The sequence below is a fragment of the Lithobates pipiens genome, unplaced genomic scaffold (assembly GCF_037356315.1).
Source record: "Lithobates pipiens isolate NorthernLeopardFrog02 unplaced genomic scaffold, aLitPip1_a1.2 Scaffold_18, whole genome shotgun sequence".
In the NCBI taxonomy this organism is placed as follows: domain Eukaryota; kingdom Metazoa; phylum Chordata; class Amphibia; order Anura; family Ranidae; genus Lithobates; species Lithobates pipiens.
The window spans coordinates 619,654,565-619,682,427 of record NW_027507758.1 but is presented as its reverse complement, the minus strand read 5'-3'; the positions used below and the strand labels follow the sequence as shown (position 1 = coordinate 619,682,427).

At 43.3% G+C, this 27,863-nt stretch overlaps 2 protein-coding genes across 2 annotated transcripts in view; one reads left to right on the top strand and one right to left on the bottom strand.

Annotated features, from left to right (window-relative positions):
• The window catches only part of LOC143986851 (uncharacterized), a 111,828-nt gene that overhangs the window by 39,561 nt on the left and 44,404 nt on the right, over window positions 1-27,863 (top strand). The gene's annotated exons all lie outside the window — the stretch shown is intronic.
• On the bottom strand, window positions 22,124-26,792 carry LOC143989437 (uncharacterized). Its single transcript, XM_077489564.1, has 2 exons — window positions 25,616-26,792; window positions 22,124-24,343 (listed from the first exon to the last, which is right to left on the bottom strand). The coding sequence occupies exons 1-2, from the start codon at window positions 25,737-25,739 to the stop codon at window positions 22,452-22,454; spliced, it is 2,016 nt and encodes a 671-aa protein (XP_077345690.1). The 5' UTR covers window positions 25,740-26,792; the 3' UTR covers window positions 22,124-22,451.

The window sequence follows — 27,863 nt, the reverse complement described above, 5'->3', positions numbered from 1 at the left end:
TTCCAATGAGTGGAAGGTCCACTTTAGGGTGGACCTCCGCTTTAAAGTGAAATATTTAAAAATGAAGAATTCCTTTGAATAAAAAAAGGGATGCCAGATAAGTGCAGCATCAATGGGTTTATTATGATTAAAAAAGCCCCAAATGCAAACTCAGAGAAATACAGAATCAAAGAGTTTAGCTGCAGCCATGCAACGTTGGATGTAAGCCGTCAACCAGAAGAGCCGCTTTTGCCAGTAAACAGCGCGTTGTCAGTGAGGAAACCGAGTCTAATGTTCCAGGAAGTGAGGAGAGCCACCATGAGCCAGGATGTGACGTCACACCTGGGAGCAGGCTGGTTGCTATGGTAACATGTTTCGGAGCTCCTATGTCAAGCCATAGGGAACCCTAATCCTATCGCGAAAGGGTTAAATTCAATTTGGGTACGTTTGCACCCTGCTAATAATGGAATAAGTGTAGTCTAAATCTCAGGCCTGAACAGAGTCTTCACGGGCACGGTAGAACCCAGTAGTGTGATAGCAAATCCTATAAGATATTTTTGCAACGGTAGTTCCTCTAAGCTCCACAAGAAGGTGATCTCGCTTATACCGAGACAGGAAGTCTCTATGGAATACAGACAGGAAGTGATGTCAGGCACAGACAGGAAGTTACGGGTGAAACGTGTGTCTGGAGGAAGTAGAGAGGAGACATTGCTGGAAGTGGTAGCAGAGGTAATAAGATCTTATTTTCTATTTACACCCAGTAACCCCCCCCCCCCCCCCCTGTCATGTCCGTCCTCTTCCTCCATAGTCACTGTGATGTCTTTTATCTCCAGTAGATGATGATACACACATATATAGTGTGGGAACCTAGATTAACCCCTTCAGGGGCAGAACATTTCCCCCACTTACGGGGCTGGAAAATTTTCTTCATTTTAGCGATGTGTCACCTTCTCACTGGAGATGATGAGATGAACTGTCCTCGGTTCATCTGGAATGTTGTTTGATGAACTGCAAAGAAATTCATATGCCAAGCCCTATAGAAATCAATGGGAGCTGAATCTGTCAGATTACAAATGCCAATTTTCTAAAATAAAAAATGTATGGACAAGTAAAACTGACTATCCTGGGGAACATGTACCAATGCAAAAAACATTTTCAAAGAATTAATTTCACCCAGGAACAGTGATTTTTTTATTTTTTGTAAATAAAACATTTAAAATGTCCAATTCCTTTAAATAACATACACAACGGGGCCAAATTTTGCCTGTGAAGGGGCATCTCTGTGATGTACAGAAAGTTCTGCAGCAGCGCTGACATTACGGGGCCAGTTAACACCAGATGCAGTCCAGTGCGTTTTTTGTTCTGCATCAAAAACGCATGAAAAGTAGGTTATATGGTTTCCGATGGAATAGTTCACACCTGGGCTTTTCAGTTCCAGGAAAAAAAAAGAAGCAAAACATGCTGCATTTTTCTTGTACTGGAATGCATTAAAAAGCACTGGAGCGCCTCAAAAATGCATCGGACCCTAGTTAAAAATAAGAAAAAAAAGGACCTGGAATGCATCTGGAAATGCACCAAAAACACACCAAAGCGCATCAAAAACGCCTATGCAGAAACGCATCCGGAGCAGATCCTGGAGTGCATTTTTGTGTTGTGAACTGGCCCTTACAAAGGGAAAAAAGTGTTTAAAATTGCCAGCAGATGAAATATCATCTGCTGGCTTCTTAAAAATAAAAAATGCACAAAGACCCCGTGTCGTGGGTCTGCTTTGTATTTTATGGGGACATTTGGAGGGGTCTCTGTGCTGCAGCAATTTTTCCTTTGCAAATGTTCCAGCAGTACATTATCCACTTGAAGATCAGGCCTTTTCTGGCACTTTTTGTTTACAATTTTAAATCAGTATTTTTTCTAGAAAATGACTTATGAACCCAAACATTTTATATTTATACCTTAATATGTACCTTAAATAAAATAGGGACAATTGTAGACACCCACACTCGCTCAGGTTGAACTGGATGGACTGGTGTCTTTATTCAGCATTACTAACTATGTAACTTCTGCACAGGGATGAGGGCACTTTAATTTTATTTATTTTTTCTTATTTACTTATTTTTTGTAAACTATCACTTAAATTTTTTATTTAATTTTTTTTTAATCCCTTTTATCCCTATTACAAGGCTGTTTACGTTCCTTGTAATAGAAATAATGATGACAGGTCCTCTTTATGGAGAGATCTGGGGTCAAAAAGAACCCCAAATCTTTAAAGAAAAAGATCTTTTTCTTTACAAAAAAAAGTCTGTTTACTTCCACTCTTCCACAAGGCCATAGAGGTGATCAGAAATAATCTGGTCTTTGTTGTCCTCTGTGACCAGCTGGCCACACTGTTGGATCGTTACTCCGGGAAGAACGCGGTAAGCCAGAGAAACACCGGTGAGCTACAGGAGGGGACGTCCCCACCCACCGCTTCTGAAAACAAATCCAGTGGCTAATAAGCTGCTCTGACCACTTTCATAGGAAAGCCAGGTGCTGAAAAAAAATACTGGAGTTATGGCTGATAGTTTCAGCTATAATTCTGGTAAACCACTTGCAAACTGCAATTTATATACGTGTCGCTGCTGTCAGTAAGTGTAAAAAGAAAAGGGGAACAAGTGGGACTTTAAATGAAGCATGTCAATTGAAAATAACAATGTATGAATACATGTGAATAAAATGATTTAGATTTAATTTATAATCAATAGCCACTAGGGGTTGTCCAAGATCGGAATGCATACAATAGTAGTACAGTAATATAATATAAATATGGATATACACTCAATATATTTTCATAATAGTAATCAGAGAATCTCGAAGTATAGACAAATCAATGGACATACATGGATGCAGTTCATAACAGAAATGCATAAATCAAAAATCATAAAATCACATGAACGAGTGCAAACTCAATAAGACAAAAGTTGATATTATCAAGGATTAAAATAAGCTTAGGTAGGCATCCTTAGTATGAGAACCCGACGCGTTTCTTGGCTTCTTGCCAGTCATCAGGGGTGGGATGCATGTTTTTACTAAAAAAGCAAATAAATATGACAAATGTTAATATAGGCGGAACCTCAGTTAAATAGAGAAAGTATCAAATTGGTCCACTTGATTGATAAAGTGACTTACAAAGTAGCCCAAAGATTGGGCAGAACTTCCAGCAATGGGAACTGTTAGAGCTGGGATAAAACCGTCTCATCCGGGGTTGAGGCAAGGTTCAGACCATCCCCCAACAATGTCAGGGGGCAGGCCAGGGGGAACCGAAACAGACATCCTCAACACAGGTCCACTAGGTACTAAATGTATATATATAGTTCAGGGTTTATAAACCTGCGGTTTGAAATTATTTATATATGTGTTTCCATCAGTTATTGAGAACTTTTTTAATATTATTTTTTCCAGTTTTGTTTTTCCTGGAATTTATTTATCAATCAATTGAACATATGGGCTGTTTTTGCTGGGTATGTTGCAGTCATCTTTCCGGGGTTGCGATGCGCTCAGCTCCCTCCCTACCTCCCTTTGTGGATCACAGGGGGTGGTGGGGTTCGATCTCAGTGCATCGGCGCCATGCATAAAAGGGCCCCTCGAGTGGTGTCAATAGACACTGCAAGGTGGGAGTCTATTGTTTGTTTTTGTATTTTTTTTTTTTTTTTTTTCTCTGTCTTTCCACCTGATGCTGCAGCCAAGATGGAGGGGCACCCACTGAGGTATGGATTATCCTCAGCTGTGAGTGTTCCCTCATCTCTTCACAGCTGCAAAAGACATCATGCATGACGCTGGCGGGGATCCGCCCAGGGCCTGGGGTATATGAGCTGGGACAGACAGACAGTTCACTCCTCCACTGTGCTCCACTAGGAAGAGATCACTCCTTAACTCTACATATGGGTAATAGCTTTATGCACTTTTTTTTTTTTTTTTTTTCTCCTTTTTGCACATACATTGTTTCATTCAGAGCACTGCACATAATTTTTTACACATTTGAATTGGATGATTTTGTATTTCCCCATCATCCATTTCCACTTATTTAATACACATTTAGTCTTCTCCTATTTCCCAATCATTCATGTATATCTCATTCACACACATTTTCAGCAATCAGCTATATTCATTCAACACGTTCAATCCAACACTCAGTGTCCTGCTTTTGGTTTTTTTTTTTTTTTGTTTTTTTGTTTTTTTGTTTGTTTGTTTTTTTGTGACCCGTCACACTTTTCTCTTTCGCAGATTTGGGTAACACACATATACATTTAGTACCTAGTGGACCTGTGTTGAGGATGTCTGTTTCGGTTCCCCCTGGCCTGCCCCCTGACATTGTTGGGGGATGGTCTGAACCTTGCCTCAACCCCGGATGAGACGGTTTTATCCCAGCTCTAACAGTTCCCATTGCTGGAAGTTCTGCCCAATCTTTGGGCTACTTTGTAAGTCACTTTATCAATCAAGTGGACCAATTTGATACTTTCTCTATTTAACTGAGGTTCCGCCTATATTAACATTTGTCATATTTATTTGCTTTTTTAGTAAAAACATGCATCCCACCCCTGATGACTGGCAAGAAGCCAAGAAACGCGTCGGGTTCTCATACTAAGGATGCCTACCTAAGCTTATTTTAATCCTTGATAATATCAACTTTTGTCTTATTGAGTTTGCACTCGTTCATGTGATTTTATGATTTTTGATTTATGCATTTCTGTTATGAACTGCATCCATGTATGTCCATTGATTTGTCTATACTTCGAGATTCTCTGATTACTATTATGAAAATATATTGAGTGTATATCCATATTTATATTATATTACTGTACTACTATTGTATGCATTCCGATCTTGGACAACCCCTAGTGGCTATTGATTATAAATTAAATCTAAATCATTTTATTCACATGTATTCATACATTGTTATTTTCAATTGACATGCTTCATTTAAAGTCCCACTTGTTCCCCTTTTCTTTTTACATAAAATACCCGGGATGGAAGCATGCCATTGCTATTTAGTATTGCAGCTAGGTCACTTATCTTTAAACCTTATGCTGTCAGTAAGTGGTTATATATCAAGAATGAAAACAAAACAAAAAAGAATCCCCCCCCCCCCCCCAAATACATATCTGAACCTTTGAGTCTAGTATGAATTTTAAGGGAGTAAAAAAGAAAAACTAAAGGGATCAAGACCCCCTCAAAATCCATGTCAGACCCCTAATCTGAGCATGCAGTCTAGTTGGCCAGAAAATGTGGAGGCTCCATCCTTTCCACCTTAACCATACTAGGTCACATGCCCTCAACATGGAAGGTGCCTCTTCTCCACAACCCTGGCCAATATTGAGAAATATAGTATCTATTTGGGACTTTATATGAGGTAAAGACTATTTAGGTCATATAGCTCCATCCCTGTCTATTAAGACTGTCATAAGGGGAAGGGGACAAGGGAAAGGTTGGGACTTTGTATGAAGCACGTATTCTCCAGGGGCAACCAACTATCAATAATATAATTGTTTAGAAAAAATACATTGAGACCATATTCCATACAATAACATAAACAAGTGATAGTGGTACTGTTACCTCTGGAAAGAGTCTAAAAATGCCTAGGCATATATATATATATATATATATATATATAGTACACCATCCCAGGAAGAACCTACTATCAATAACAGTGATATGATTCTAGTTATTGGAATACAGTAAACATGATTGGTACAATAAAAAACAAATTTTAATAGTGGTAGCATAGCCCCTAAATTAATCCATGTACACGTACACATCAATCATTTACATATCAAACAGTATTTACAATAATGGAACAAATCTCTTAACTCACTAATCCGCCATATATTTCTAGGAAAAAGGTATCTCCCAGCTGACCAGTTTGTAAGTATTATTATGGGACCAGCCCTTCCCCTTAACCACTTCAATACCGGGCACTTATACACCTTCCTGCCCAGACGAATTTTGAGCTTTCAGCGCTGTCGCACTTTGAATGACAATTGTGCGGTCATGCTACACCATACCCAAGCTAAATTTTTATCATTTTGTTCCCACAAATAGAGCTTTCTTTTGGTGGTATTTGATCACCTCTGGGATTTTTATTTTCTGCTAAAAAAATAAAAAAAGGCAGAAAATTTTGAAAAAAAAACATATTTTTTTGTTTCAGTTACAAAACTTTGTAAATAAGTATGTTTTCTCCTTCACTGATGGGCACTGACGGGGCCGCAGTGACTGGCACTGATAAGGCGGCACTGATGGGCACCAATGATGTGGCATCAATGAAGTGGCACTGATAGGCGGCACTGATAGGTGGCACTGATAAGCGACACAGATAGACACCGATAGGTGGCACAAATAGGCACTGATAGGTGGCACGGATTGTCATGGATAGGTGGCACAGATTGGCATGGATGGGTGGCATAGATAGGCGGCATGGATGGGCACTGATAGGCGGCATGGATGGGCACTGATAGGTGGCATGGATGGGCACTGATAGGCGGCACGGATGGGCATTGTAGTGTACAGTACTGTATAGGGATGGATGCCAATCAGTGCCAAACAATAATGCATGCCAATCAGTGATGCCCATTGTGGGCACTGATTGGCATCCATTATGGGCATTGATTGGCATCCATTTGGGCACTGACTGCCATCCCTGGTGGTCTAGGGGGGCATACCTGTTGCTGGGCATCCCTGGTGGTCTAGTGGCATCCCTGGTGGTCCAGTGTGGGCATCCTCGGGGAGGCTGTGCTGATAATCGATCAGCACAGACCCCCCCCTGTCAGAGGAACAGCCGATCGTCTGACAGACGCGAGTGAGGAAAAGCCGATCACTGGCTCTTCCTATTTACACTGTGATCAGCCGTGATTGGACACGGCTGATCACATGGTAAAGAGTCTCCGTCAGAGACTCTTTACCGAGATCATAGTTGCAGGGTGTCAGACTGATCGCCGCGATGCGCGCCCCCGGGGGCGCGCAGCAGCTTAATATCCTGATCACGTCATATGACGTCCGGTCAGGATATTACAACCACTTTGCCACTGTCATTTTGCTATATGGCGGGCGGCAAGTGGTTAAAGTTGTTTATCATCTTTTCTACTACATGTCAATATTTGTAAAATACTTATTTCATTCCAGATGTCATCACGTGCTTTCTCCTGATGAGTGGTACCATCAAACCACGAAACGCGTCGAGATAATAGAAGCCGTGTTTGGACTTATATGAGTTATTCGAAGCTGTGTCTGGATTTATATATTATCTTTCCTTTTTTTTTTTTTTTATATTTAATCTTGATATAAGATGTAACCTAGAAATAAAGGCACCAAACATATAAAAGCCCTTTGTTAAAAAAAAAAAAATGTTGTAAATCAGTCCTCAAACGTGATGCCAGCTGCCCCCTGGCTCAGCAAAGGAAATAAAAAAACCTGCCACACAGGTCAAATCCCAACTGTACTCCTAGCTGAATGACAGCTCCCTGAGCTATATAAGCGAAGGAGCCACGGTGGTGGTGACACCAATGAGCAAATATGGCCCTATTTGGTCGATGTGTTGACCAGTGTACTAGGTCTCAAACAGTGTTTAGGTAGGTGGTACATTGGTTTAAGTAACATCCGTATGAATGGCTGAACCCAAGGTTTTCCCAGCAGAACATTGCCCAAAATATCACACTGCCTCCACCAGCTATATATACTGTATAGTAATTCAGCAAAAATACCTAGTAGAATATTGCATATGGAAAAATGTGTTCTGGTTTTGAAAAGTTGAACACTGGGTTGGTGGGGATGCAGAGATGCTCCTAATGGCACCCAACCATCCTGAGATGCTGCTTCCTACAGACAATGGGGTCAATTCACTAAGCTTTACCGCATGCAGTAAGGGTATCATGTTACCCATTTGCATAAAAGATTGCATGCCGTAAATGAAGGCCAATTCATTAAAAAAAAAAAACGATTATGTGGTGTTTAGTCAAAAAAATGTTACCCAGTGACACTGCGCTATCCAAATAAAAAAACAAAGCTGCTATCACAATCACAAGGATATAAAACAGTGAATCATTAACAAATATTAAATCATAGTGTAGCGCTAGAGAACAAATTAATACATAGCAATATGTGATCATAAAATATTTTAACCAATCACAGAACTCATATAGTGTGCAAGAAATACACCTTAAGTGTATAATTCGTAAGTGTATATAAAAAAGTCCAAAGAAAAAATAAAAATAAAAAATAAAAGTCTCTGTATAAACGTTGATCAAATCCAAACGTGAGATAAAGGTCACCATCCACCTTCCTTAAATGAGACTAACATGCAGACACCATGTGGTATTCCCGTCACCTTTCAAGATAAAGGCTTACCAGATGTAATGGACCCACACGAATCTACATTCGGAGGGTCACACAGGCTTGTGTACTCGTATACGAGATTTTAGACGTAATTTTTCCAGGAAAGTAGTGAATCAGACTGGATGTCTCGGCTAGTTGACAAATCCTTCAGCAGTAAAATCCAACTCAAATAGTATTGAACCCATACAAAGAGAAAATAGGGGCCACAATAGTGTAATTCCGTTTAAGAAAAATATTTAATAAAAAGGTAATGAACTTACATGTAACCAAAGAATCAAGCGCTTAGTCAGTAAAAACAGTGCTACAGCAGGAGTCCCGACGCGTTTCGTCCTCCACAGACGTCATCTGGGGTAACACTCCACTGTAGCACACTCACTTTTATATCCCCCCTTTCAATCTGGGCGAAAATTCCATCTGCCTGTGTCACCGTATATTACTTCCGGTTTAAGATGGCGCCCGGCGTGCGTTCCACGCCTCGCTCTAATGCTACAACAAAAATCTGCCAGCGTTTTACTGCCATAACCCATACGGAGTAAACCGATAAATAAAATCAGCTTTAATCCACCTAGAAAGACAAAATACTAAGGATATTCCCGTCGCACAAAAAACCTCATATCCGGGTCATAGCTGAAATAATGACAGACGCCCAATAAGAAGACTGATCTCACAGTGGGCGTATCTCATTGTATAACTAACCTCATATCCGGGTCATGAGTGAAATGATAACACACGCCCTACATGGGAGACTGATTCCGCGGTGGGCGTGTCCCCGATTAGAGCGTGACGTTTCCAGACAACGGCGCTGGAACGCAACGTCCACAGGAAGCGCCGGTGCACCTGACGCCGGAAGTGACGTGGAAGGAAATACGTCACCTCCGGTCAAGGCACATCCGACATCGGGAATGACTCGAAAGGAAATACGTCACCTGCAGTCAACAACGGAGCGCATATATATGCTCCGGAACGCACGGCTCAAGAGGCTGTGCACTAATACCCCCACCTATTCAAAAATGCAAAAAATACTAATACGAAATAGACTCTGCACAAATAAAAATCAAAAATCTCCTTATTCTAAGTAAAAACTTTAAATCGAATAACACCTAGCAAACAATCAAGGGGTGCATTCACAAGGGACATGAATATATCACCCCCAAAAAATTTACTATTTTTCCTTCCTTTATATAAAAAGTATCCTTATACAAAACAATAATTTTTTATATATAAAAAATCAAAGCCAGCAATAGTGTACTATATGCCTGAATTTTCATCAAACCAGTTAGCATTGACACATACGGCAGATGGAATTCTGTCCCAGAAAGATTTTTTTAAACATATTACATAAAAAATATAAAAATTATAAAAAACTAGGCCAAAGTGAAACATTGACAATATACACATTAACCATCATTAATAAAAGCATTAATATCCCACTCTATATTTAGGCCAAATGGAGAGTAGGATCGAATAGTATATATCCAGTAGGTCTCTAATCTGGAAACACCACGAGTCATAGCACCCCCTCTCCAGGGGGGTGTGTATTTGTCAATAGCCAAAAACTCGGTACCCGTAGGGTCACTATTGTGACATTCCCTATAGTGTTTCGGGACAGTATGTTTAGAGACCTTACCCCTTATTAGAGCTATATGCTCACCTACTCTAATCGCAAACGTTCTTGTTGTCCTCCCCACATATTGTTTGCCGCATGGGCAAGTGATCAAATAAACCACATACTTGGTGCTACAAGTACAAAATGATTTTATAGTATATGTTTTATTAGTTACTGTTGATGTAAACTCAGTTGTTTTTTGTCTTCCGGCTGTATTAAATTGGCAAACGCCACATTTTTTACAAGGGTAAAAACCTGTTAAGTTGTGAAAAAAAGATGGACGACAGGGTGGATTAATGACATTGGGAGCAATACGGCTCCGTAAGGAGGGCGCACCCCTAAAGAGTACTTTCGCTCGCTCAGGTAACCTAGATCTAAGAACCGGGGAATACCGGGGAATACCACATGGTGTCTGCATGTTAGTCTCATTTAAGGAAGGTGGATGGTGACCTTTATCTCACGTTTGGATTTGATCAACGTTTATACAGAGACTTTTATTTTTTATTTTTATTTTTTCTTTGGACTTTTTTATATACACTTACGAATTATACACTTAAGGTGTATTTCTTGCACACTATATGAGTTCTGTGATTGGTTAAAATATTTTATGATCACATATTGCTATGTATTAATTTGTTCTCTAGCGCTACACTATGATTTAATATGTGGTGTTTACCAAAAAAATATGTGCCGGTAAATATTGCCTTAACCACTTCACGCAAAATCAAGTACCTGTACATCATTTGCTTGAAGTGGTTATACTTGGGTGATGCGCTGGTACCATTTTTTAGAGCTATCGGTCGGCTATCTCATGATAACAACCGATGTGGCGAATGAGCCGCTCGGCCGTTATCACCAGGCGTGGGAGGGGACATCGCCCGCCGCCCTGCCCCAGCCTCCCGTCCCATCGGGAGACCGGATCGACCATCTGTGTGGAGTCTCGAATGAAGCCGGAAATGGATTTTATCAGGTCTCCTATGTAAAAACACAGAAGCGACGTCACAACGTCAATTCTGGTTTACTCAGCTGCCAACGGTGCCGACTTTAAGAAATTTCGGCGATCTGATTACTTTTAAGTGCAAAGGAGGGATTTGGGGTCTTTTAGACCCCCGATCCCTCCATAAAGAGTACCTGTCGCTGCCGTACTGTCACAAGGGATGTTTACATTCCTTATGACAGCAATAAAAGTGCTCAGATTTTCTTTTTTAAAGGGACAGTGTTCAATAAAAAAAAATGATAAAATAAGAAAAAAATATAAAAATTTTAAAGCGCTCCAGTCCCCACGAGCTCACGCGCCAAAGGAAGTGCATATGTAAGTTGTGGCCGCAAATCACACATGTGAGGTATCGCTACGATTGTTAGAGCGAGAGCAATAATTCTAGAAAAAGCCCTCCTCTGTAACTCTTTTAAACTATGTTTAAGTACCGTAGTTTGTTGCCATTCCACGAGTGCGTGCAATTTTAAAGCGTAACATTTTAGGTATCTATTTACTTGGCGTAACATCATCTTTCACAATATGCAAAAAAATTGAGCTAACTTTAATGTTTTCTTATTTTTTAATTCAGAAAAGTGTATTTTTCCCCCCCAAAAAATCGCATTTGAAAGACCACTGTGCAAATGCCTTGTGACATAAAATATATGACCGCCACGTTATTCTCTAGGGTCTTTGCTAAAAAATACATATCATCATTTTTGTGGGGGTTCTAAGTATGTCAGAAACCATGAAATCAGGCCAAGACAGAAATACAGTTAAATCACACTTGTTTAATAATAAGAGTAAAAAGAACAAACGTAGTCAAAACATAGCCAAAGTTCAGTAACCAGAATGGATAGTCAGACAAGCCAGAAGTCAGGGATCAATGTAGTGGAACAGAAAGCAGGATCTGGAGCCAGAAGGGATGTCAGCAAAGCAAGTCTTGAACAGGATCGCAGGAGTTTCTGTGATGTTGACCAAGGCGAAGGCAGAGATCATCTGGACTGGGCTGCTTAAGTAGGCAGGACTGACGAGTAGGATATCATCAACAGCTGAGTAATTGTGGAGAGATAGGAGCTGGCAATTAGACAACAGCTGAGCAGCCAGCTCGGAGAAGGAAGGGCTGAGCCCAGCCCTGGCAAAGTAATTTTCTAGCAAAAAATATGGATTTTAACTTGTAAGCAACAAGTGCCAGAAATAGGCTTGGTCCAGAAGTGGTTAAAAACTCTTAAGTCCAATTCACAAACGGAGCAGAGAGTAAAAAAAGCATGCAATATTTGCCATCAGGGTTTTGGTGGCGGTATTGGTCAAAAAAACTTTTTGACAAATAGCTGGTTGCCTTAACAACCAATGACTCATTGTCTGTCAGCGGGTTCTCTGCAGACAGCTGAATGTACAAAAAAGCATACAATTAAAACTGATGAAAAAAACGCCATGGGGTTCCCCCTCCCAAAATCCATACCAGACACTTATCTGAGCATGCAGCCCAGCAGGTCAGAAATTAAGGGGATGAGCGATCACTCCCCCCCCCCCCCCCCCCCCCCATACACACCTGAACCATACCAGGATAATTAGAGCTAAATCAAACAAATACAGCATTCGGTATTTAACTCAAAATTCTTAGTGAATTGAACACTTGTACAGTTGTTACTGCATGTGGTGTTTTATCTAACTTTATTAGCCGTTATTTAACTCTCCTTCTAAACCCCTAACAGTTTCTAATCTGCCATGCAAACAAACCCCTAGATACATATAGGCCATCGGATGTCTAACTTGGCTCTATCCTATGCTGCTTACTGAGCCCCAAACTAGAGAATCCCGGACCAGATGGGGCTATGGTTAACTAGGGTAACAGGGGCTGCATATAAACTCTATCTTAATAAATGATTTACATAGTATGCTGAAAGGTGACCACTAAACGCAGACACTTCTGTCATCAGACTTCAGATACACAAGTAAGTTCCAACAATTAAACTATTAGAACAGAGAAACACTTTCCCACTAGTCTATGCTTCTAGTCTGGATGAAATACAGCAGCAGCAGCTCTTGCATAGAAGACCATATGGTCTCATTTTGTTTCTTTTTCCTGGAAATTCACCTTTATAACATATCACAGTCCACCAATCTGGGGTTTCTGATCAAACTAGTGGGGACTAGAAGTAACTTTCTATAACCAATTGTCACTGTGATATTTGCCAAGCCATAGCTATCTACAAATACAGAGACGCTAGAGGGAAGAAACTCCCTACATATGTGTCAAGTCCCACTAAAGGCTACTTGCCTATCAACCCCTTACACCACAATCCTAATATTACATAGCAGAGAATTATCTGGACTCTATTGGCTATCTGTCTACAGAGATCACACGATCACATCAAAGAGGATGGAGGAGGACTGGAGTCACATGACTGAGAAGATACTAAACCTCACACTGGAGATCATCTACCTGCTGACCGGAGAGGTGAGGAGGATTCTGGGAGGTCACATGACATCACTCTTATCTCTATTAATAAAACACAGACCTGACCGGAGAGGTGAGGAGGATTCTGGGATAATCATGATATTGTTATTGGTTTTTCAATACAGAGATTTCCTATTCTGAAGTCAGGTGATGATATGACCATCACAGTGCCTCCATGTGACTCCTTAAAACCTGAGAGACACAACATGCAGAAGATTCTAGAAGTCACCAAGAAGATGATGGAGCTGCTGACAGGAGAGGAGCAGAGCAGCAGATGCAGGTCAGCAGATGCAGGTTTGCAGAGCAGTGGATGCAGGTCAGCAGATGCAGGCTTGCAGACAGAAGCGGAGTCAGACTAGCCAAGTCATACACATCAGGGTGATCAGCATAAGCGGCAGGCAGAGAATAGTCAGAGTCCAGGCTGGGTCTTGGCAACAGGCAATCAGGCAGAAGAGCAAGCAGGGTCAAACAAGCCGAGGTCAGGATTGGAGACAGAGGCAAGGTCAGGAAGCCGGGTCACAGGAGCAGGATACTGGCACAGAATCAGGAACACAGGTAACAGGAGCAGATCAAACCGCAACGGGCAGAACTCCGGGAGCATCTTTTATAGACTGTTGGGTACCAACACGCGCCTAATGTGTGTGCATGCGCACATTCGCATGCGAAGTCTGCAATACATGTGTGCGCGCATCTGTGCACGAAGTCTGCAATTCGCATGTGCGCGCATCTGTGCACAAAGTCCGCAATTCGTGTGTGTGTGCATCTGTGCACGAAGTCCGCGATTTGCGCATATACGCACGTCTTCTGGAGCGGGCAAAGCATCCCTGACACCCATGCTCTGATGCCAGCTCTTCTGCTGGAGGCTCACTGGGTTGTACCCCCTCGGCAGAAAATTAAATCTCCAGTATCTGGAACTGGTGTCTGGGGATAGAGGTTCACCATCTCCTGTCTGTGGAACCCAGAAGATGTTACCAATGCTGGGAAGAGGTTAGCAGAGCTCTGCCCTGTTGTCAGCACTTCAAGAGGAAGTAAACCCTGATGGGTTTACTGCCTCTTTGATTCCATGCAAAGGTAAAGCATAATGGACTACTATGCATCGCATAGTAGTCTATTATGTGTCACTTACCTGACACAGTATTACCTGATACAGTATTACCTGACACAGTAAATCCCCTGTATTTCCGAGCGTCCATCTTCTTGGTGGGTCTCGCTGCTCCGGCGCTGTGATTCGCCGGAGCAGCGATGACGTCACTCCCGCGCATGCGCATGGGAGCCGACACTCGCCGCATATCGCCGCGATCTGCGGCCTGCCCAGTGCGCCTGCGCGCCGCTGTGTACGGCGCATGGGCCGTAGACAGCGGTGGCTGTCTTTGGGTAAATATCTCCTAAACCGTATAGGTTTAGGAGATATTTCTTGGACCTACAGGTAAGCCTTAATCTAGGCTTACCTGTAGGTCAAAGTGGTTTGTAAGGGTTTACAACCACTTTAAATGTTGAATCATATAAAAGCTTGTGACATGTGGATGGACTGACATGAGCTCTGCTATGGCATTTTAAGGATATAAGATGTATTTGACTATTTAAATGTTGTTAGTTTTACTTGGATATACAGTGGAACCTTGGATTACGAGTATAATCCGTTCCAGGAGAATTCTGGATTAAGCACTCGCATATCAAAGCGAGTTTCCCCATAGAAGTCAATGGAAACTAATATAATTTGTCCTGCATTGACTTGTATTGCATGCAATACCTCATGTGGCCAGAAGTGGGGGGGGGGTGCCAAAGAGCCTCGGAAATATTCGGGGACAGCTTGGCTGAACTCGGAAACCCTCGAAAAGGCTCGGAAATGGGAATGGAGTATTTCCGAGTGTTTCAGAGTAAGTGTCACCGGCGCCCCTGCACCTGTGGCCAAATGTGGTACTGCACACCACATTAGCTTGAATTCTGGAAACAGAACAAGGGGTACACACACCGCTTCAGGCAAAAAATGGACACACCCGATCCAAGGTGCTAATCCCGGCTCACCACCGTAGGCAATATCAAGAAGAGAAGAAAACCACGGTTCTTTTCGTGTGAAACGCGTCAATTGATCATCACTGCAATTTTGTCTGGCCCGTGACATTAAAGAAATTTCTGCAGCATCCTTTGGATTCGAGTGTGCGATCAATCTTTTCTTCTCTTCTTAGCTTGAATTCTGCTCGTTTTGCGAGACAACACTTGCAAACCGAGCCAGGATTTTTTCAAAAAAGTTGCTCGTCTTTCAAAACGCTTGTCAACCGCATTACTCATTAACCAAAGTTCCACTGTATTTATTTATTTTTTTATAGTAGCTGCTGAGACAACCAATATAAGATATATGGTTTTACTTATCTTATTTAACATAGTGGCTAAGATTTAGTGCTATGTAGTTAATATCATCCCTTTGAAGAGTTCAATGGGCCGTCACTCTACACCTTTTTTATTTTAATATAGTGTAGTTACATCAATTATTTACAGAAGTGTGCTCTTAACCACTTGCCTACTGGGTATGTATTACCCAGTAAACTATAAACTAGTACTACAAAGTATTAGTTTAAGGGTGTGCACACTTATGCAACCATATTATTATTATTTTTTTTTTTATTCCCTCCATCTTAACGATTTCTGTTTGTTTTCAACTGAGTTGTACAGTTTATAGGTCACATTAACCACTTGCCTACTGGGTACTTAAACACCCTTCCTGCCCAGACCAATTTTCAGCTTTCGGTGCTCTCACACTTTGAATGACAATTACTCAGTCATGCAACACTGTACCCAAATTTATTTTTTGTCCTTTTTTTCCCACAAATAGAGCTTTCTTTTGGTGGTATTTGATCACCTCTGGGTTTTTTTATTTTTTTGCGCTATAAATGAAAAAAGACCGAAAATTTTGAAAAAAAAATGCATTTTTCTTTGATAAAATTTTGCAAATTATTATTTTTTTTTTCATGAATTTTGGCCACAATTTATACTGCTACATATCTTTGGTAAAAATAACCCAAATTAGTGGATATTATTTGGTCTTTGTGAAAGTTAGAGAGTTTACAAGCTGTGGTGCGAATCGCACAAAATTGATCACATCTGATGTACTGGTGGCCGATCTCATTTCTTGCGACCCGAACAAGCCAGGAAAGTACAAATACCCCCCAAATGACCCCTTTTTGGAAAGTAGACATTCCAAGGTATTTAGTAAGAGGCATGGTGAGCTTTTTGGTGTTGTCATTTTTTTCCCACAATTTTTTGCAAAATGAAGATTTATTTTATTTTTTTCACAAAATTGTCATTGTAATAGGTTATTTCTCTCACGTGGCATGTGTATACCACAAATAATGCCCCAAAATAAATTCTGCTACTCCTCCTGAGTATTATGATGCCACATGTGTGGGATTTTTCCACAGCCTGGCCACATAGAGAGGCCCAACATGCAGGGAGCGCCATCACGTGTTCTAGGAGCATAAATTACACATCTAACCTGTTGACTACCTATTAAACTTTTGAAGGCCCTGGAGCACCAGGACAGTGACACTGATGACAGATGGCACTGATGACAGATGCCACTAATACGTGGCACTGATGACAGATGGCACTAATATGTGGCACTGATGACAGATGGCACAAATACGTGACACTGATGACAGATGGCACTAATATGTGGCACTGATGACAGATGGCACAAATACGTGGCACTGATGACAGATGGCACTAATATGTGGCACTGACATGTGACACTGATGACAGATGGCACTGATACGTGGCATTGATGACACGTGACACTGACAGGTGGCACTGATGACAATGGCACTAATATGTGGCACTGATGACACATGACAGTGATATGGCACTGATGACAGATGGCACTGATGACACGTGGCACTGATGACAGATGGCATTATACGTGGCACTGATGACAGATAGCCCTTATACGTGGCACTGGGGACAGATGGCACTGACAGGTGGCATTGGGGCAAATGGAACTGGGGACAGATGGCACTACCAGGTGGCACTGGGGACAGATGGCATTGGCAGGTGGCCCACTGGGGACAGATGGCACTGGCACACTGGGGAGATATTTTACTTAGGGCCGCTGCAGCCGTTCATCTCTCCCTCCTCACACGCTGTCTCTGTGTGAGGAAGGAGAGCAGCGCTGAGAGATGATCTCATATGTTTACATATGAGATCATCTCTCATTGGGCACGCCGATCGCGCTGTAAACGGCTGCTGTGATTGGCCGTTTACAGCGATCTGTGACTGGCTGTGTCCGGGGGATTTGCGTCCGCTCTGCAGCAGTCTTTCGGCTATAGCACGGACACCTAGGGGATAAGATATCTTTAAGTGTATGTTTCTGCCTCTAAACTTTTCTTTGAAGAAAGCGGTCTCGGCAGTTCCAGCACTGTGGCTCCAGCCTGGACCTTTTCTGAGAGGCTGCACACTGACCGTGGGCCAGATGAAGGGCAGAGGGAAGCCAGTGGCTGGAAGAGACAAGAACCGCTCTATGGAACGCAGCCCTTCATCTGTCGCCCTTCCCTGTGCTAAGCCTGTGTGTGGGGGAAGGATGTAACTACCACTTCAGTCAATGATGGTTCATTTGTGATGTGGAGTCCATCAGAATTGAATAGTCATGCACAATTGTCATTTTTTCTTTTGACAGGTCATTCGGGATCATCTTTCATTATGGCTGATGGGTATCTGCTTTTACTGGTCAATTGTGGGACTTTTTTGTTAATATAGGGCTTTGTGAAGTGTGTGTGTTTATTAACATGTTATTTTATTTTAGGGGGGCTTCCAGCCTCCAATAAGCCCCCCAACCCACAGATCCCCACATCCACCAGCTTGGGGTGCGGGTAAGGGGACCTTGTCTTCATGGGAGGTGCCCCTCCCATATTGAGGGTATTGGCCTGGTGTGGTTTGTGGTGGCTGCACCCCTTTCCAGATAGCCCAGATAACAGTTTGGTGTGGATTTTAAGGGGACCTTCCCCCTTTTTTTTGCTTAGGCAGTCTTGGTCCTCGCCTAGAATGTATAGGATTCGATTCTTTGTCTCCCCCATCCACCATGTTAATTGGGAGGAATCCTGCATGTGTGGATCAGATTTTTCTGTCTCTTGATCCTATTGTCCAATCCTGATCTGGAAACCCAGGCAGCAGTTTGGGGTAATAACTCCTCCAGAAACAAAGAAGTTATGGTGACAGCTGTGGTCCACTGCTTGTTCCCCTGTTGAGGGTTACCACAGAGCTCTTACATTGCATTATTTCTGTCACTGTTGTCTGACATGGATGATCCTGTTTATAGAAACCAAATGTTGTGTAGCTGTATCCGCAAAGGATCAGCCACAGTGATGTTTAATTGATCTTTTACACGGGTTGTATGCAGGACAGAAACGTACACGATATAACCAGTATTAAACTGAGGGTTATAAGAGATAGCATCCATACATGGTAACAGGAATACCAATGTCAAGACCTGGATCACCTGCTGGTGGCACTGTGGTTTCCAGAGCTGAAGGGTGTAGTTCTGGTATTTATTTGTAGTTAATCTCCACATAATTCTGGCTGCTGGGAAGGTATATAACCCCACCTTTAGCTTTCCTCAGTGCCCCAGTGCTTTGCATTTGTGCCATGTACCTGGTTATTGATGCTGTGCTCCTGATCTTGATCCTGCTCCCTACCTTGATCCTGTTACTATTCCAGTACCTGCATCCTCTTACCTCATATCTGCTCCTCTTGTTCCAGTTATGAACCCCTTCCTGCACAATCTGGTTGGTATCATGCAACCACTTGCAGGACTTCAGCATCTAAAACCAAAAAACAAAAGACTTTTTAAACATGCACAGTTCTATCGCTGTCCACTCTTGCCTCAACCATTGTTCAGCCTGATCCTGTGCCAGTTCCTGCCTCCATGCTTGCTACTCTGCTTCAGTCTACCTCAGATTATCTGGGGCCTGCTGCTCAGCCTACCTCTGATGATCCAGTGCCTAATACCAAGACAGCCACTGATGATCCAGTTTCTGTTGCCCAGCTTGCCTGTCATGTTGCCGGTGCTCACTGCCCAGTTTACCTCTGATGATCTAATGTCTGCTGCTCAGCCTGCCTCTGATGATCGGGTGTCTGCTGCCCCGCATGCCTCTGATAGTAAGGTTAGGCTCTCACCAGCTGTTGGGTCTGATACCTCTGGGTTTCCACATTTGCTGCATGTCAGGCATGGGTTGCCCATCTGATCCAAGATTCCTAAAGCTGCCCAACCTGAGTTCCTTTTGCAGTGTATTGTTTCAGTTATGCCTAAGCCTGGTGGTCCGAGCATTGCCTATGTAACCGGTAGCTGCATTTGCCAGTACAGACCTAGTATTAGTTATCTTCTGGGGAGTGGCAGGGTACCATGTGTATCTTGCCATGACTCAGATGCCATTGCTGGGACTTCAGGTGCACTGGATGACCCCGGTTAGTAGCCAAGCTCCTTGGAATAACCTAGGTGGAAGCTGGTGTGCAGAAAAAGTCCTAGGACCAGCAGACTATGTGGTCATGATGAGACACCCTAGTGTTGGGGTTTCGGTGCTTTCAAATGACCCCAGTGCCAGTCCATGTTATACCTTAAGGGACTGGAGGGGTCAAGGTTTGTATATTGCTGAGAATCCAATCAGCAGGGCACACAGCCAGTTGCCAGACCCCAGCATTGGGGTCACCCAGCCAGTTGCCAGACCCAGAAGAATGGGGAATCCTGGCCTAAAGAAATATGACATACCTTCAGGTAATGATGAAGATGACCTTCTTTTAGTACTTATCCAGCACAAGGTTCTGTCATGTGGACTGTTACGATCAAGCCTGGGTGGAGCATCTGGAGGCCGATTCTTAAAGCGGAGTTCCACCCAAAACTGGAAATTCCGCTTTAAGTGATGGTGACCCCCTGACCTGCCACGTTTTTTGGTGGGGGGAGCGGATAATCTCTTTTTAGCGGCACCAGCTCCACTTCTTCCCAGGGGTCCACGGCGCAGAAAGGAAGATCACCTCTCCGCCCTCCCTCCCTGCAATCTTCTGGGACACATCACAGGTCCCAAAATATTGCCTGGCCATTCACATCGCGCAGTGCGGCACATTCATGCACAGTGCGTGCCCGGCCGTGAAGTCACAGCTGGGCACCCACAGTTACAATGCTGGCGCCACAGAGAGGACGGGGAGAGGAGTGGAGCGAAGCTTCGTTCGCCCACATCACTGAACCGTGGGACAGGTGAGTGTCCAATTATTAAAAGTCAGCAGCTACACTTTTTGTAACTGCTGACTTTCAAATGGGTGGAACTCCGCTTTAAGGTTAGGTTCACTCCTGGCTCCTCCCCCCTGCCAAGTGCCCCCCATAGCAAGTCGCTTTCTAGTGCGCAAGCAGTCCCTGACAGTCAGGATAACTTTTTCTCATAGTCACCACTAGGTACCAGTAAATTTAGTGCCCAAAAAGTCCTGAAAAAAGGCACACTAGCAAAGAGGCCTATAGGATTCTAAGCATGACAGATGAGAGTGAAGAAAAGTCCTCTCCGGCCCAGAATACGAACCCGTAGAAAGCAGCAGCACCCTGACAGGTAGCTTGGACGATGGTGAAGAGGTCCCTGCTAAAACCAGGTGTGCCCGACTCCATGTTGCTGATGTAGTATAAACACAGTTATGTTCAGATATAGGTACTAGCACTGCACTACTTTTGATGCTCTAGCAAGCACCAGCAGTGTAGTACATTCTGGCCATTTAGACACCAGCACTGCAGTATCTCATGGTTAAGTGGCAAGCAAAAGAAGTGCAGTACAAGTTGGTGAGGTGGCTAGCACTAGTGTAATGCATCCGCAGCCACCAAGAATTTGAGCAGAGACCCGTAGCGCCCGTAGTAGCCTTCCAGGGGTGCTTGCAAACCAGAATTGACTCCCCCAAGATTCAGCAGCACCTGTTATTCCCCCATTCACAACCCAGCTCGGGGTTCAGGTAGAAACAGCAAACTTTAAAATGCCCCTTGACTTTTTTTTAAACTGTTTTTCACTAAAGACCTCTATAATTTGATTGTGAACCAAAATAATGTTTGTACCCAACAGTGCATCACCACCAACCCAAATTCGTACTTTGCCAGGAAATTTGGGTGGAAACCTGTCACGGTTTCCAAATATAAAACTTTGAGCCTAACCCTTAAAGTGATTGTAAAGGTATTTTTTTTTTTTTTGTTATAACTACCTTCTTGGTGCAATGGTTTTGCACAGAATAGCCCTGATCATTCTCTTTTAGGGTCCCCCCGCTGGTGCTCCTGCTTATGCCCCCGGAGCAAGCCGCTTGCTATAGGGACACACTTGTGCATGCTCGCTCTGAAACCGCATACTAGCTCATTATGAAATACTTACCTTAGAACGAGGCCCCGAAATCTGGCCTGATCCACACCGAGGGTGCTGACATGCTCCCTCTGCGTTTCTTCCGGGTATCGCGGCTCCGTCGCTGTGAGTGGCGGGAGCCGCGATATTGTCACTCCCGCGCATGCATGCGGGAGATTTCATCCCGGCAGGGTCCGGCGTCTGCCGGGCTTTCAGCCGAGAATCCCCTTGTGCGCATGCGCCGCTGCAGTCAGCGGCGCATAGCGAGGGGAATATCTCCTAAACCGTACATGTTTAGGAGATTTTTTTTTTTACCTACAGGTAAGCCTTATTATAGGCTTTCCTGTAGGTAAAAGTAAAAAAAATTGACTATGACAACCACTTTAAGTGTCAAAGTTTGTCACCATTCCACGACCGGACGCAATTTTGAAGCGCGACATGTTTGGTATCAATTTACTCGGTGTAACATCATCTTTAACAATATAGAAAAAAATTGGGCTAACTTATTTTTTAACTCAAAAGTGTATTTTTTTTTCCCCCCCAAAAAATTGCACTTGTAAGACTGCTGCAAAAATACAATGTGACAAAGTATTGCAATGACCGCCATTTTATTCTCTAGGGTGGAAAAAAAAATTTCAAGCAAAAAAAAAAAAAAAAAGATTTTAACTTGTAAACAAGTGCCAAAGAGTCTCCTTCCTTAAGTGGTTAAGCAAAGGAATGTTTGCCTCATCTCTACACCCCACTATGAGATCTCTGATGTAGAACAAGGTTTGATTTCTGTGTAAAACATTTCTCACACTCAGGGCAGGAATACGGCTTCTCCCCCATGTGAAGCCTCTGATGTATCTGAAGATTGCACTTTTGTAAAAAACATTTTCCACATTCAGGACAAGAATACGGCTTCTCGCCAATGTGAATCTTCTGATGTGTAAAAAGAGAGGAAGCCCATGAAAAACATTTTCTGCACTTAGGGCAAGAATACGGCTTCTCCCCTGTGTGAGATCTCTGGTGTAAAATAAGGTATGATTTCTGTGAAAAACTTTTTCCACACTCACGGCAAGGATACGGTTTCTCCCCCGTGTGAGATCTTTGATGTCTGACAAGTAATGATTTCAATAAAAAATATTTCCCACACTCAGAACACGAATACGGCTTCTCACTTTTGTGACCCTTTTGATGCAAGGAAAGCGAAAACCGCCATAAAAAACATTTCCCGCACTCAGGGCAAGAATATCGCTTCTCCCCTGTATGAAATCTCTGATGTATAACAAGTAGTGATTTCTGTGCAAAACACTTTCCACATTCAGGGCAGGAATGTGGCTTCTCCCCCGTGTGAGATCTTTGATGTATAATAAGATGTGGTTTCTGTGAAAAACATTTCCCACACTCAGGGCAGGAATACGGCTTTTCCCCTGTATGAGATCTCTGATGTATAACAAATTGTGACTTCCATGTGAAACATTTCCCACATTTAGGGCAGGAATGCGGTTTCTCCCCTGTATGCAATCTCAGATGTCCTTCAAGGCCTGATTTCTGGGAGAAACATTTCCCACACTCAGAGCAGGAATATGGCTTCTCTCCAGTGTGAGATCTCTGATGTTTAACAAGCCTTGATTTATGTTTAAAACATTTCCCACATTCAGGGCAGGAAATTGGCTTCTCATCTGTGTGAGATCTGTGATGTATGACAAGTTCTGATTGATAAAGGAAACATTTCCCGCACTCAGAACAAGAATAGGGCTTCCCCCCAGTGTGAGATCTCTGATGTCTAACAAGTTTTGACTTTTGTGGAAAACATTTCCCGCATTCAGGGCAGGAAAATGGCTTTTCTCCCTTGTGCAATCTCTGATGTCCATCAAGGCTTGTTTTCTGTGTAAAACATTTCCCGCACTCAGGACAGGAATACGGCTTCTCCCCTGTGTGAGATCTCTGATGTCTAACAAGTTTTGATTTCTGCATAAAACATTTCCCACATTCGGGGCAGGAATTTAGCTTCTTGCCTGTGTGAGATCTGCAATGTATGACAAGTTCTGATTTATAAAGGAAACATTTCCCGCACTCAGAACAGGAATGTTGCCTCCCACCTGTGTGCAATCTCCGATGTCCATCAAGGCTTGTTTTATGTGCAAAACATTTCCCGCACTCGGGACAGGAATAAGGCTTCTCCCCCGTGTGAGATCTCTGATGTATAACAAGTTTTGATTTCTGTGCAAAACATTTCCCACATTCAGGGCAGGAATTTTGCTTCTTGCCTGTGTGAGATCTGCGATGTTTGACAAGTTCTGATTTATGAAGAAAAAATTTCCCGCACTCAGAACAGGAATGAAGCTTCTCACCCGTGTGAGATCTCTGATGTTCAGTAAGACTTAATTCAGAGCTAAAACTTTCCCCACATTCAGGACAGGAAAATTTCCCCTCCCCCTGAATTCCGGGACCATCCCTCACAGTACGAGGTTGCTCAGAGTCAGAGGGACTTGATGGTCCAGCCACACTGTGAAGTCCTCCATCCATAGCTGAGCTCATTGTCTTTTCTCCTGCACAATCTCCTGTGATGTCCTCATCTTCCATTTTACAGCTTAGAGATAAAGTCAGATGATCCTTTGAGGGTTTCTTGATGGCGTATCCTGGAAAAATAGAAAAACATGATCAATAGTTGCTAGAGGGTTTATTCACCTAAATGATGGCTGTCCAACCAAACCAGTGGCTCTCTCAAGCTGTTGTAGAACTATAAGTCCCACGGGGCATTGCAAGCATGACCCTCAAAGGCAGAAGCATGATGAGACTTGTAGTTTCACAACAGGTTGGACACAAATTACCTAAATCAAAATTCCATTTGAAAAGGGAGATTTGAGTAAGTAGATGTTCCAACCACCTGCGACTTCACCTCTTCAAAAAAATAAAATAAAAGGCTTTGTTCCACCTCCCAGATCACTTCTACATTTACACAGCCTGTCAGAATAGCAGGAGCCAATGGGGACTGGGAAATGCATGCTCTTCCCACAACCACGAGCCTAGGTACTGGGTTAAAGAATCTCTTATAAGCAAGAGTTTCAAAGTTCAGACTTATAGAACCTTCAGCAAAGGTTTTATTGACAAATACCACCTACCTAAACATTGCTGGTGACCAAGTACACCCCTTCATGGAAACAGTATTTTCTGATGGCAGTGGCCATTTCAGCAGGATAATGTGCCCTGCCACACTGCAAAAATGGTTCAAGAATGGTTCGAGGAACACGAGTTTGCAGTGTTGTCTTGGCCACCAACCTCTCAATCCAATTGGGGCATTTGTGAGTTGTGTTGGAAAAACAAAGCTCTGATCCATGGAGGCCCCACCACACAACTTACAGGACTTAAAAGATCTGCTACTGCTGGCTCGGTGCCAGACACCACCGTCAACTTCAAGACAGCATGAGCAAAAGGAGAACCTACTTAATATTGGGTGGGTGGTCATGGCTGATCAGTGTACTGTATACCTTCAGAGGTCTAGTGGAGTCCATGGGTTGACGGCCGGGTCAGAGCTGTTTTGGAGGCAAAAGGAGGACCTACTTAATATTGGGTGGGTGGTCACAAAGTCATGGCTGATCAGTGTACAGTACGTTTGCTCAAAGAGGGCCCAACCTACGAAAGGCACACTCTGTGCTACTATAACTAAGAGTGAAGCACAACCTAATACTGCCAGGTGAACCCCAGAATCTACAAAAACCATGTCTGAGTACACAAATTGTGTCTGCAGAAGGGGTTTTATTGGAGAGAAAAGAACAAATAAATGTGTAGGATTATATCAGTGATTATTATCAATTTATTATTGGCTGATATCACTCATCTCCTTCCCTACTCTGGACCAATCAGTGTGCAGTAACAGAGCAGAGATAACAGAAGGATATATTATGGCTCACCTGTGCTGATCTCTGTAGGAGTGTCCTCCTCTTTGAATCTCCTCATCATTCCAGCCTCCTCCGTATATTGCTGATCATCCCTCACATACGTCTCTTCTACTACACCCTCAACTTTCATGTTCATCAGATCTTCACCCTAAACATCAGAATAGCAGAAAGTGTCACTGTAACATAGAAGTATTTATGATGTGAGATCACATGGGAAATATCCTGTAGAGTCCACACATCATCTCCACATGTCAGAGTGTTCAATCACTTTATGTTCCTGTAGCACCCTCCTAGGTAGGTGCTAGGATTAGTGTATTATAGTTTTTTTTAATTGCTCTGCTTAACAGATAGATGGCTAAGTAAATGTATTCGCTGTCTGCATAACAGAGATCAGTGATCGGCTAGTGTAGTCTGCTCAGTATGCTTTGGTGCTGCTCATGCTGTCTTGAAGTTTCCCACTGTCCTAGCAACTGGTGCTGGATGGTAGGCAGAAACCATACAGATAGGAGCATAAATATTCATACAGCCCTGGCCAATTACAAGGAGAGGTGCCCCTAGGCATGCTGGGTGCCTGTATTTATGTTCAAGGAACACACTGGCTCTTAGTCATTCCCAGCAGAGGATTGCACCAGGCTGGGGGAGAGGCGCTGCCTCCCCTGGATTTTGTGGCCACTTGGCCTCAAGTGGAAGACCTGAGGGCCTGAATTACTGGCATGTGGCCTCAGGTGGAAGACTTGAGGGCCTGAAGTCTGTGTGGCAACCCAGGTCCTACCACAGCTGGCAGAGGGAGAATCTACAGTGCATCTGGTCTGGTATCCTGGAGAGAGAAGGCTGCCGGTGGTTCTTTAGGAGCCTTGTGAGTACAGACACCCTAAGGATCCTTAGACAGTTATACCCGCTTGTGCTCCAAGTCAGCTAAAGGCCCACACAACGAAGAACATTGGCTAGTGTTCTTAGAGCTTTGTCAAGAACTGTTCACTACTTTACAAAGGGACATTGCTCTGTTCTGCACTCAGTGTGTTGCTGCTGTGAAGAAGTCTGCATCTGCATTTGCATTTGCAAGGACATCAGTCAAGTTTCACTAGGAAAAGAAGTTAGAGTCCTCGGTGTGAATAGTTAAATTTTGAGTATCCTATTATATCCCTTACCCTATCCAAGTTCTCCAATAACACAACAAAACAAACCCCCTAGAGTAGTCATTGGAAACAACGAGTGGAAGTGTATGTGTACACCTGACTGTGTGAATCTACCTTGTGCCTGGCTGTGGGTCATTCCAGACCCTCAACTCCACCTACCGGATCATGTTGTGCATAGGTGTGATCTACCTGGGTGGAATCCCAGGAATACAGAGGACGGGGACATCTCTCTGGTGGGTATATATAGCTGGATGACTCCACCATGGTGTCCTGGTACAGATCTTTGTGTCCTTTTAGAGACTCTGACTCCTCCATCACCCCATCCTCATTATCCTCTTCTTTTATCTCTTCTTTAATAGCAACTTCCGAATCTTTCAGGTCTCCATTCTAAATGTAAAAAAAAAAAAAATTATACAAATTGTAACAATGCAGATAATGTATAGATCCTAATGATTATGGGTGCACCGGATCGTCAACCAATCCGATCCGAATGGGCCACCCCGCTCGGATCGGCACATGCCTCGCTCCGCGGTCTCGGCCTTAGGAAAGGCCACGGCTTCGGCCTAGCTCCGAAGCGGCGGCCATCTTTCTACACCCAGGCTGTTTACACTGTGATTGCTCCGACGGAGCGATCACTTGTAAACAAACCGGCATCATGTCATGATGCCGGTTCCTCTCTCCGCTCTCTGTACTAATCTGTACAGTGGAGGGGAGAGATCGGATGGAAGCAGCCATCCCTTCATACCCTGCCAATACCCAGCAATACCCTGCCTGCCAATACTCTGCCATACCCTGCCAGCCCGTACTCTGCCATACTCAGCTGTACCCAGCCATGCTCAGCCAATATTACAATGGGGGAGATTGTGGATATTACAGTGGGGACTATATGGTGGTGGAATTTTCACAGGTTTTTGCAAATTAAATTATTTGCTGATCCGAAAAATGATCCGATCCGTGACTCTGATCCGAGGAACGATCCGATCCGTTGCACCCCTACTAATGATACGATCAGTGATTGTTCCTCATCTACCTGATCATGTTGTGCATAGTTGTGATCTTCCTGTGTGGAATTCCCAGAATACAGAGGACGGGGACATCTCTCTGGTGGGTTCCCATTACTGGAT

Bases quoted from the DNA above. Each gene is read 5' to 3' on its own strand.
- LOC143989437 (XM_077489564.1), bottom strand. From the start codon at position 25,739: ATGAACATGAAAGTTGAGGGTGTAGTAGAAGAGACGTATGTGAGGGAT. The intron at 24,344-25,615 runs GTGAGCCATAAT...CTATTTTTCCAG, and splicing joins TCCTACAGAGATCAGCACAG to GATACGCCATCAAGAAACCC.